Source organism: Vulpes vulpes, chromosome 3 (assembly GCF_048418805.1).
Source record: "Vulpes vulpes isolate BD-2025 chromosome 3, VulVul3, whole genome shotgun sequence".
NCBI classification, from domain to species: domain Eukaryota; kingdom Metazoa; phylum Chordata; class Mammalia; order Carnivora; family Canidae; genus Vulpes; species Vulpes vulpes.
In genome coordinates, this window is record NC_132782.1 from 147014151 (window position 1) to 147026747 (window position 12597).

The 12597-nt window shown below is 34.2% G+C and overlaps 1 protein-coding gene and 1 non-coding gene across 6 annotated transcripts in view; both read left to right on the forward strand.

The window, feature by feature from the left end:
* LRRIQ3 (leucine rich repeats and IQ motif containing 3) overlaps window positions 1–12597 on the forward strand; it is a 176485-nt gene that overhangs the window by 17540 nt on the left and 146348 nt on the right. For 3 of the 5 annotated variants that reach the window (XM_072754873.1, XM_026018080.2, XM_026018079.2), the window contains exons 2-3: window positions 296–544; window positions 3475–3798. In XM_072754873.1, coding sequence (XP_072610974.1) covers window positions 296–544; window positions 3475–3798 — 573 coding nt within the window. The remainder of the gene's footprint in view (window positions 1–295; window positions 545–3474; window positions 3799–12597) is intronic. The other 2 variants (XM_026018081.2, XM_072754874.1) reach the window with 1 other exon arrangement.
* Window positions 1869–1975, forward strand: LOC112934623 (U6 spliceosomal RNA). The gene has a single exon (XR_003237999.1). It is a non-coding gene; the product is annotated as a U6 spliceosomal RNA (small nuclear RNA).

The following is a 12597-nucleotide window of genomic DNA, read 5'->3' on the forward strand; positions in this document are numbered from 1 at the left end:
AGAGAGAGAGAGGGGGCGGGCAGAGACATAGGCAGGGGGAGAAGCAGGCTCCCTGCAGGGAGCCCGATGTGAGACTCGATCCTGGGACTCCAGGATCATGCCCTGGGCCGAAGGCAGGTGCTCAACTGCTGAGCCACCCAGGTGTCCCTGCCTTTTTTTTTTTTTTTGATTCCACTTAAATTCTTTTACTATTATAGTCTCACTAGCTATTTGCAGATTATTTGTTTGTTTATTTTTTCAGATTTATTTTTGGAAGTCAAAAAACCATTTCTAAGCAATTTCCCATTTTTCCTAGATGTTTCATGGAACAATAACAGAAGAGCTAACCAGTCATGAAGAATGGAGTCACTATAATGAAAACATAATAGAAGATCAAAAAGATTTTGTTTATGTGAAGTTCAATGGCCTTCATTTAAAATCTATGGAAAATTTGCAATCCTGTATCTCTCTTAGAGTATGCATCTTCTCAAACAATTTTATTACAGATATTCATCCACTTCAAAGTTGTATAAAATTAGTCAAACTTGATCTCCATGGAAATCAGGTAAGCAATAGACACTTTAAATATTTGCATATAAATGAAGTTGATATTTAAAAACACATGCTATCTATCCCAATGTTTCCTACATTTTTTGTATAAAATATAAACAAAAATTTAAAAGTAAGTAGAATACATATATAAATACAGAATTTAAAACTTAAGGGGTACCTGGCTGGCTTAGTCGGGAGAGCAAGTGACTCTTGATCTTTGGGTCATGAGTTTGAGCACCACGTTGGATGTAGAGGTCACTTTTAAAAAACTTTAAACAAAATTTTAAGGTAGAAATACATAATCACTGTGTAATTTGGTATATTTTACTTCTTAAATTAATAGTCTGGATTAAAAATGCTCTGGAATTTTTAATATTTTTAATGACATAATTGACATATGACATTATATTAAGTTCATCTGTACAACATCATGATTGGATATATGTATATGTCACATATTCTTTATCCATTTATCTTCCAAGGGACCCTTAGACTGCTTCCAGGTCTTGCTATTGTAAATAATGCTAGAATGAATATAGGGGGTCCATGTATCTTTTTGAGTTAGTGTTTTCCTTGTCTTCAGATAGATACTGAGAAGTAGAATTGTTGGACCATATGGTAGTTGTATTTTTAATTTTGAGGAACCTCCCTGCTATTTTCCACAGTGGTTGTACATCCCCATTAGCAGTGCATGAGGGCTCCCTTTTCTCCACGTCCTTGCTAACACTTGTTATTTCCTGTCCTTTGGACAATGGCCATTCTAGCAGGTGTGAAGTGATACTTCATTGTGGTTTTGATTTGTATTTCCCTGATGATTATTGATAGCGGCATCTCTTCATGTACCACGTTGGCCATCCGGATGTCTTCTTTAGGAAATCAGAGTCACTGCCCAGTTTTTAATGGGTTTTATTTTCATATTGAGTTGTATGAATTCTTTATATATTTTGAGTATTATCCCCTTATTACATATGTGATTGATTTACAAATGTTTTCTTCCATTTGCTAGCTTGTCTTTTCATTTTATTGATGGTTTCCTTTGCTGTGCGCAAGTGTCTTAGTTTGATGTATTTTTACCTGATGTATTTTTGCTTTTGTGTCCTTTGCTTCTCGTGTCAAAACCAAGAATCATCAACAGTGCTGTTGTGAAGGAGTATACTGCTTATGTTTTCTTCTAGGAGTTTTAGGTCTTAAGTTCAAGTCTAATCTATTTTGAGTTAATTATATGTATAGTAAAAGATAGTGGTCCAGTTTTATTCTTTGGTTGTGGCTGTCCAGTTTTCCCAATACTGTTTACTGATCCAGTTTTCCCAATACTGTTTACTGAAGAGACGACCCCTGTGCTTGGTTTGGCAGCATATATAATACAAATGGAATGATTCAGACTAGATTAGCATTGTCACTGTTTAAGGCTGATATGCAAGTTTGTGAAGAGACTGCCCTTTCCCCATTGTATATTTTTAACTCCATTAAATCAACTACCCTCTATGCATAGGTTTATTTCTGGTCTCTGTTCTGTGACATTGATCTTTGTGTCTATTTTTATGCTAATACCACACTGTTTTGATTATGATAGGTTTGTAATATAGTTTAAAATCAGGGTGCATGATGCCTCTAGCTTTATTCTTTTTCAGGATTGCTTTGGCTTTTCAGGGTTTTGTGCTTCCACATACATTTTGGGATTCTTTTTTCTCTTTCTGTGAAAAATGCCTGTGGAATTTAATTTTTTTAAATTTATTTATGATAGTCACACACAGAGAGAGAGAGAGAGAGAGGCAAAGACACAGGCAGAGGGAGAAGCAGGCTCCATGCACCTGGAGCCCGATGTGGGATTCGATCCCGGGTCTCCAGGATCGCGCCCTGGGCCAAAGGCAGGCGCTAAACCGCTGCGCCACCCAGGGATCCCTGCCTTTGGAATTTAGATGAGATTACACTGAATATGTAGATTGTTTCGAGTAATATTATTCTAACAACATTTATTATCTCAGTCCATGAACATTTGTTTATCTCTTACTCAATTTCTTTCATCCATGTCTTACGGTTTTCAGTGTGCAGATTTTCACCTCCTTGGTTAAATTAATTGTAGGTATTTTACTCTTTTTGATGCAATTGTAAATGGGACTGTGTTCTTATTATCACTTATTATTAGTATATAGAAATGCAACAAATATTTGTATATTGATTTTGTATCCCACAACTTTACTGAATTGATTCATTAGCTTTAAGAATTTTTTGGTGAAGTCTTTAGAATTTTCTGTATGTAATATGTCATCTGCAAATGCTGACAGTTTTGTTTCTTCCTTCCTGATTTGCATGCCTTTTGTTTATTTTCCTTGATTAATTATTCTGGCTGGAACTTTTAATACTGTGTTGAACAAAAGTTGCAAAAGTGGACATCCTGGCCTTGTTCCTGATCATAAAGGAAAAGCTTTTAATTTTCACCATTGAATATGTTAGCTGTATGCATGTCATATATGGCCATTGTTTGCTGAGGTACATTCCCTCTGTACCTATTTTGTTAAGAGTTTTTATCATGAATAAGTATTGAATTTTGTCAAATGCTATTTATCTATTGAGATGATCATATAATTTTTATCCTTCATTTTTGTTAATGTGGTGTGTCACATTGATTGATAAGGTTCCTTAATTCTTTATGTTTAGAAAAGTTGAGAGTCAGTCTACTACAGAGGAATTTTTACTGAACAAAGTATATATTTCTATTCATTTAATTGTACTAATAATGATAACCTGTTCTAGATGAGCAGTGTCTTATGTTTTTACTCCACTCACCATTGTATAGAGATTCTTTTTTGGTTTATTAATGAGAAATTTGCCATTTCAGAAAATATTGAAATTTAGGAGATGTTTAATGTTTTTGTAGTTTCCATGCAATTCATAGAAAATTAATATTTGTATTTAGGATGTTATTATTAATAATAATTTCAGATAAAGAGTCTACCAGATACCAAATTTTGGAGTGGATTGAAGAAACTAAAACTCCTCTATCTTCATGACAATGGATTTGTAAAGTTAAAGAATATATGTATGTTATCTGCTTGTCCAAGTCTCATTGCGCTCACCATGTTCGATTGTCCAGTGAGCCTTAAAAAAGGATACAGACATGTTCTTGTCAACAGTATATGGCCTCTTAAAGCACTGGATTATCATGTGATTTCTGATGAAGAAATAATTCAGAACTGGCATCTTCCCGAAAGATTCAAAGCATGTAATCACCGACTTTTCTTTAATTTCTGCCCTGCTTTGAAAAAGGTAATTAGATTCATTAGAGTTCCATTTTAGATAAACCTGTTATATGAACTAATATATACTGTATCATTTATCTAAAATTTCATAAACTAGTAAATACATTAGTAATACCTTATATCTGAGAATTTATAGACATTTATATGCCTACTGCATAGAAATTGCTGAGCCTAAACATATCAAATTGGAGAGAAACAAATATATTTTTGGTCTATATTATGTTTTAATAACTTTAACGAGATATAGCTTATATAAAATTCACTCATTTTTTATGTATCATTTAATAATTTTAGTAAATTTTAGTGCTGTATAACCATCTCCACATTCCAGTGTTAGAAATTTCCACTACTCCAAAAGTTTCCCTCTTTACCTTTATTCCCTCTTCCCTCTTTGCAATTATTCTCGACTCCCACCCCCAGTCTTAAGTACTATTGGTCTGGTTTCTGTTTCTACAAATTTGCTTTCATAAACATTTTGTATGAATCAAATCATGCAATACGCAGGCTTATGTGGCTGTGTGTGTTGTGTTTGAGGCTTATTTATGTTGTAGCATGTATCAAGAGTTAGTCACTTTTGATTGCTGAGTAATTTCCCATTACATGAATATACCACATTTTTTTTGCCTATTCATCAGTTGGTGGATATTTAGATTATTGTCAGTTTTTGCTATTATGAATGATGCTGTAAGGACACCTACTTACATGATTTTGTGTTGACATATGTTTTCAGTTTTCTTGGGTAGATTCTTAGGAGTACAATTGGTATGTATGGTAAGTTTGTGCTTAATCTTGAAAGAAACTAAATTGCTCTCTAAGTAATAGAAACAATAAATGCATGAGGGTTCTAGTTTCTGTATGTCCTTGCAAACACTTAGTATTTTTTTTCTGTTTTACACTATAGACATTATAGTAGGTAGAGAGTGGTATTTTATTTTGGTTTTAACTTTATTTCCCTAATGAGTATGATGATGAGCATTTTTAATCTTCTTATTACGTATGCATGTATTTTTGTCAACTGTCTATATAAATTTTTTGCTTATTTTGAAAGTGGGTTATTGTCTTATTATTGAGTTGTGAGAGTAGATATATGGATATAGTCTTTTAACAATACATGCATTGCAAATATTTTTTTCTCAACCTCTAACTTATCTTTTCACTTTCTTTATGGCCTCTTTTAGAGCCGGAAAATTTTGAGTTTTAAAGACATCCAGGTTATGAATTTTTTCTTTTATGGATCATGCTTTTTATATTGTTTCTGAGAACTCTGCCTAAGGTCAGAAGACTTTCTGTGTTTTTTCCCAGGAGATTCTTTCTGAGTTTTTTCCTAGGAGTTTCATAATTTTAGCTGAAATTTAGACCTATGTTTTATTTTGAATGAATTTTTATATGTGGTATGAAGTAAGGATCTAACTTCATTTTTTTTTTTTTTTTGCATGTAGATATTCAATTATACCACTCCCATTTATTGAAAAGGTTATTCTTTCTCAGGTGAATTGTCTGGGTATCTTTGTCAGAAATAAAGTTGCCATAAAATGTAATCTTAATTTCTGGACTCTCAGTTTTATTCCAGTGGTCTATATATTTATCCTTATGTCAGTAGCATGCAGTCTCATTATTGTAGGTAGCTTTGTAGTTAAGTTTTGAAATGGGGAAGTGTGAATCCTCCAATTTTGCTCTTTTTTTTCAATATTGCTTTGGCTATTCAGAATCCCTTGCATTTACAAATGAATTTTAGGATCAGCTTGTAAATTTCTGCAATGATTCTTGCTGGGATAGTAATAAAGATTCCATTGAACTTATAAATCAGTTTGTGGAGATTGCCATCTTTACAATAGTTAATATTCTTATTCTTGAATTTGAACTGACTCTGTATTTAGATATTCTTTAATTTTCTCAGCATTGTTTTATGGTTTTCTTTTTTTAAAAGATTTTATTTATTTATTTATGAGAGACAGAGAGAGAGAGAGAGAGAGGCAGAGACATAGGCAGAGGGAGAGGCAGGGTTCTTGCAGAAAGCCCGATGTGGGACTGGATCCTGGAACCCCAGGATCACAAACTGAGCCAAAGGCAGATGCTCAACCACTGAGTATCCCTTTTTTTATGGTTTTTATTGTGCAAGTTTTGTACTTACTTTGTTAAAATTTATTTCTGCGTATTTTATTCATTTTGATACTGTGAATGGAATTATTTTCTTAAATTTATTTTTGGATTCTTTGTTACTAATGTATAGAAATACAATTGATATTTTAATTTAATCTTCTATTCTTCCAACTTGGTATTTTCATTTTGTTACTCTTGAAGTTTTTCGTTGATTCAAAATATTTGTTTTTTAAAAGACAGTGGATCTCTAAATTTTTTCAGATTTTCCATATTTCAGGGATTCCATTGGGAAGTAGTTCAGTGCCTTAAAGGACAATTTAGAATATTAATTGAAGTGAATAAAGATATTAAATTAATAATGATTAATATGGTGATATGGCATGTTGAAATCATGTTGATTTTGTTGATTTTTTTTAAATGCTGAAAGAAGTGATTGAGACCTATTTGAACATTACAAAAGACTTAAATGGATAGATAAAAATAAAAAAAATGCTTTATGACATGAGTATTATAGCAAATAAATGACATAAGAGTTTAAAAGAGGTGATGAGCTTTGCTGGTGTTAGAAAACTCCATTACAAGATATTGGAAGTAAAAAATGTATGTTGCAGAACAGTATTTATAATATTCTAAGTATTTATAAATATATTTACATATTTTATATATATGCATTGACGATGAAAAATTGAAATTCCGTTGAACAGTTATCACATTTGAAAGGATATATGAAGATACACAGTGATTATGCATGGAGATTAGGAAGTTAGAAAACTTTATAGCTGCATACAATTACTTATAAAAAGTTATGGGCACATTAGTGATTTTGAAATAATAGTTACAAATTTTAGAGAAATAAAAAAATGAAGTAGTATTGAATTCTGAATGTCTTAACCGGGGCCCGAAAACAAAAATTTCATTTACATATTCTACTTGGGTATTATGGTATGATCAAAGGTAGAAGATCTTTGACTTTTTTTTTTTTTTTAACATACTTGACTTTTTTAAGGACAATCAAAATGACTGATGTTCATTTAAGGAATTAATTGGAAGTTAGTGGCGGTATGAAAAGAAACTTGGATGACATACTAAGGAGTTTAGACTTCTTAATGAATGCAATGAAGATCTATTGTAGTTATTTGGGAAGGAAATTAGAGTTTTTCTATTATAGTTGGTGCTCTATGGATAAATTTTATTGACTAAGTTTTTTTAAAAGAAATTAATCCAGTATTTTGCCAGCAAATTAAAAGGGGTTAGGAGACAGATTAGAGCAGAGAAATCAATTATCTGTAGGCCAGAATGATGTTATTAGAGTTGATACAGGCAGACCATAGTGGCAAAGAAGAAGACAGTGTAGAAGACAGTCAAAGTCATTGTGGTAGGCACTTTATGTATTTTATTCCTTCATTTCTTTACCATGCATGTATATTGGTCACCTAATATGTGAACTAGATTATCCTGTACTCAGAGGTAAATAATACCGACAAAGGTTCTACTCTCTTAAAGTTCAGTGGGAAGGCACAGCAAGGAAACATGTAAGCAGAAAAAACAAACCAAAACAAAAAACCCCAGCCTAATGCCAGATTGTCTTAAATTCTAAAGAAAAGAAACTGAAGTAGTAACATATGACAAAAGAGATGAAGGCTTGGGCCAGGTAGGGATGGACTTTCTGACAAAATATGCCTTCTTCACCATGTTGTTTGATATAAAAAGATCTTATTTCACAGAAGAAAATAAAATATAATAAGGTTGAAGATTTTACCCACTATCTGTCATATAGTCAGTCATGAAGCTGGGATTTCAGAGACGCTTTGTATCACTTAGTTTAAGGGAAAATAATCATTTAAAAAATGAAGGAGATTTTTAAAAGTCAAGGACAATTATCATGGAAACAAAACTATTTTGAAAACTTCTGTTGCAGAGATTGTTGTTTCTTTGGAATTTCAGTAAGTTTCAGGAACTATAGAGGGTTAATATGTAATTACCAAGTATAGAAAGTTTCTGAGAAAATTTTGGACAGAGGAAAGACAATGCCTTAACTGCCAGAAATAAGATTAATGGGTGATTTTTTTTTAAAGTGAGATGATATTAACTTCAGTATATTTTTAAGCCAAGAGAGATAAATTTTAATTTAAAATAAAAGGTTGAAAATAGGGACGCCTGGGTAGCTCAGCGGTTTGGCGCCTGCCTTCGGCCTAGGGTGTGATCCTGGAGACCCAGGATCAAGACCCATGTCAGGCTCCCTGCATGGAGCCTGCTTCTCTCTCTCTGCCTCTCTCTCTGCCTGTGTTTCTGCCTTTCTATCTGTATCTCTCATGAATAAAAAAATAAAATCTTAAAAAAAAAGGTTGAAAATATCTCTAGTCTAACAGTGGTGAGAGTGGACATCTTTGTCTTATTCCTGACTAGAGAGGAAAAGCTTTTGGTTTTTTCCCCATTGAGGATGATATTAGCTGTTGGTCTTTAAAGTATAGACTTTATGAGTTGAAATTTGTTCCTCTGTCCTTACTTTGTTGAGGGTTTCTATCAAGAATGGGTGCTGTGACTTGTCAAATGCTTTTTCTACGTCTGTTGAGAGGATCATATGGTTCTTATTCTTTCTTTTATTAATGTGGTGTTTCACGTTGATAAAAATTCAAGTAGAAATAAATTCTACTTGATCGTGGTGAATGATTCTTTTAATGTTCTGTTGGATTGAATTTGCTGGTATTTTGTTGAGAATTTCTATATCCATGTTCATCAAAGATTGGCCTGTAGTTCTCGTTTTTATCGGAATCTCTGGCTGAATTCAGAATCAAGATAATGAAAATGAACAAGATAATGATAATGATAAATCATAGAATGAGTTTGGAAGTTTTCCTTCCACTTCTTTTTTCTTTCTCTTCTTTCTCTTTTCTTTTTTGGAAGAGTTTGAGAAGAATAGATATTAACTCTTTAAATATTTGATAGAATTCCCCTGGGAAGCCATTCAGTCCTGGACGTTAGTTTTTCAGGAGATTTTTGATGACTGATTCAATTTCTTTGCTGGTTATCAGTCTGTTAAAGTTTTCTACATCTTTCTCTTTTAATTAAACAAGTTTATATGCTAACAATAGATAAGAATTTATGTATTTCTTCCAGGTTGTCCAATTTGTTGGCATATAATTTTTCATAATATTCTCATGATTGTTTCTATTTCTGTGGTGTGATTTTGATTTCTTCTCTCTCATTAGTGATTTTGTTTATTTAAGTTCTTTCTCTTTTTGATAAACATGGCTTGGGATTAATCAATTTTATCAATTCTTTCAAAGAATTATCCCCCGATTTCATAAATATATTCTACTTTTTAATTTGTTTCTGTATCATTTATTTCTACTCTAATGTTTTTTGTTTCCCTTCTGTTGGCTTTAGGCTTCATTTGTTGTTCTTTTGCTAGCTCTTTTAGGTGTAATGTTAGGTTGCATATTTGGGATTTTTCTTGCTTCCTTGGGTAGGCCTATATTGCTATATACTTCTTATGACTACTTTTGCTACATCCCAAAGGTTTTTAGATTCTTACATTTTCATTTTCATTTTTTTCCATGTATTTTTTAAGTTCTTTTTAAATCTCTTGATTGACTCATTCATTCTGCAGTAGGATATTCTTTAGCCTCCAAGTATTTGTGGTCTTTCCAAATTTTTTGTGATTGACTTTAAGTTTTATAGTGTTGTGATCAGAAAGTATGCATGATGTGATCTTAATCTTTTTGTACTTGTTGAGGTCTTATTTTTGACATAGTATGTCATCTTTTCTGGAGAATGTAACTATATGCACTTGAAAAGACTGCGTATTCCCTTGCTTTTGGATGAAATGTTCTGAATATATCTGTGAAGTCCATTTGGTCCAGTGTGTCATTCAAAGCCATTGTTTCCTTGTTGATTTTCTGCTTAATTTGTCCATTGCGGTAAGTGGGATGTTAAAGTCCTCTATTAGTATTGCATTTTATCAGAGTTCCTTTTTGTTTGTTTTTTGTTGATTTATATATTTGGATGCTCTCAAATTGGGTGCATAAATATTTATAATTGTTAGATGTTCTTTTTTTTAAATATTTTATTTATTTATTCATGAGAGACACACAGAGAGAGGCAGAGACATAGGCAGAAGGATGTGGAACTTGATCCCTGGACCCAGGATCACATCCTGAGCCAAAGGCAGACACTCAACCATTGAGCCACCCAGGCATCCCTACAGTTGTTGGAGGTTCTTATTGGATAGACGACTTTATTATGATATAGTGCCCTTCTTCATCTCTTGTTATAGTCTTTGGCTTAAAATCTAGTTTGTTTGAAATAAATATTGCTACTCCAGCTGTCTTTTGATATCCATTCGCATGGTAAATATTTCTCCATCCCCTCACTTTCAATAGGCACATTAAAAAAAAAAACTACAGGTGTCTTTAGATCTAAAATGAGTCTCTTATATGCAGCATATAGATGGTCCTTGGTTTTTTTTTTCCATTCTGATACCGTATGTCTTTTGATTGAAGCATTTAGTCCATTTACATTCAGAAAAATTATTGATAAATATGAATTTAGTGTCATCTTATTACTTGTTTTTTGTTTGTTTCTGGAGATTTTCTCTATTCTTCTCTAGTCCTTGTCACTTTTTATCTGTCTTTCTTACTCAAAGAGTCCCCTTTAGTATTTCTTGCAGGGCTAGTTTAGTGGTCACAAACTTCTTTAGTTTTTGTTGTTTGGGAAACTGTCCTTCTCTTCTGAGTGATAGCCTGAAGCCTTGCTAGATAGAGTCTTCTTGGCTGTAGATTTTTCCCATTCAGTGTTGATATATCTTACTACTTTCTTCTGGTCTGCCAAGTTTCTGTGGAGAAATCTGCTGTTAATCTTATTTGTCTTCCTTTGTAAGTCAGGGACTTCACTTCTTGCTGCTTTTAGGATTTTTTCTTTATCTCTATATTTTGTAAATTTAGATATGATATGTCTTGTTGTTAGCCTGCTTTTGTTAATTTTGATGGAAATTCTCTGTGTCTCCTCAATTTGGATCTGTTTCCTTCCCAGATTGAGGAAATTTTTAGCTATAAATTCCTCAAATAAACCTCTTCTCCCTTTCCTCTTCTTATTCTGGGACTCATATGATACAAATTTTATTACACTTTACGGAGTCACTGAGTTCCTTAAGTCTACATTTGTGATCCAATATTTTTCTTTCCCTCTTCTTTTAGCTTCATTATTTTCCATAATTTTATCTACTGTATCACTTATTTGTTCCTTTGCTTCTTCCAACCTTGTGATCATTACATCTAGCTGTTGTACATCTCAGTTGTAGTTTTTTTTCTTTTTAATATTTAAGCAGCCTAATTTTTAAGATCTTTTATTTCTGCATTATGGGACTTTCTGGTATCTTCTATATTTTCCCAAAGCCTGGCTAGTATCATTATGATTGTTGCTTTAAATTCTGGATTAGGTGTTTAACTTATACTTTTTTAAATTAGATCTCTGGTTATGACCTTTTCTTGTTCTTTCTTTTGGGATGAGTTGGTTGGTGTTGGTATTTTGTCTAGGTCTTTGTCTTCTTCTGTATGTTAGGAAAATCTATTATGTTTCATGCTCCTGAGAGTAATGGCTTTATATAGAAAAGGTCATATATGTCCAGGGCCTGATGCTTCAGGAAGTGTCTCTGGTATATGTTGTGTGCACTTTATTGCTGTGTTGTGGCTGCTCTTTCCCTCAGGTCATCCCTCTGCAGTTTCCTCTTGCCTGAAGTGCGGAGTATTTAAACCTTGACCAGAGAGTATGGTGAATTTTAACTAGATATGCTCTGTTCTGCTTGTTAAAAGAGACCTGATGCTATTTCCATTAGAGCTGAAACTTTGCAGAACTATATGGTCAGTAGATGTGCATTTGGGGGGTTAGTGCTGTTCTCCTAGGGGAGGAGCCCACTGCCCTGGGTCTCAGGCATACCTGCCCAAGAAAAGCAGTACCAGTAGAGCCCAGGGGGTTGTGATTTGCTGTAAGCAGTTTAGGCCACCAGTGTTGGTACTGTGCTGCTTACTGAAGCAGCTTGTTGCACAGTCATTTTTAGTTTATGCTGAAGAGCAGGGTGAGGGAAATGGGACCAGCCAGCTTCCTAGTCCTCATAGAGGGGAGTTTGCATCTGCTGCTCATCAAGAAGGCCTCCCAGAAGAGCAAATAATCTCCCCTCTTGCAATCCAGTTGTCCCTTAGATTGCTGCCTTCATTCTGTCTGTGTCCTGGCCACCTGCCTGCCCAGCATCACAGTACACCTTGGATTCTATCCCAGCCAGGCCAGCTGAGTTTTAAAACTCCAAACTTTAGGGACCTGGCATGGTGGGGATCTGTGTTGGTCCTCTGGAGCAGGGTCTTGATGCTCTAGGACTGATGCATGTTTGTTCCAGATGGGCGGTTGTATCAAAGTACATGGGTATGAAGTTTGGAGTAAAGCACAGCAAGAAGCTAGTGTCCAGATTAGCTGCCTTCAGCAGGTGTCTCCATGCCCCGGCTGAGGGGCGGCAAGAAAAATGGTGCCCACTGGCTCCTTTGTCCCTGGAGAGGCAATGCCACCCTTCTTACATGTGCTTCAAGAAGGAGGAGCCCCCTTTCCCACTGTGTCCCCAGGGATGCTCAAATTATAGTCTGCGCCCAGGCTATCTGCCCTCCTTCTCCACTGGAGCACTGCAGCACCCTCAGGGCTCCACACTGGCCATACCACAGAC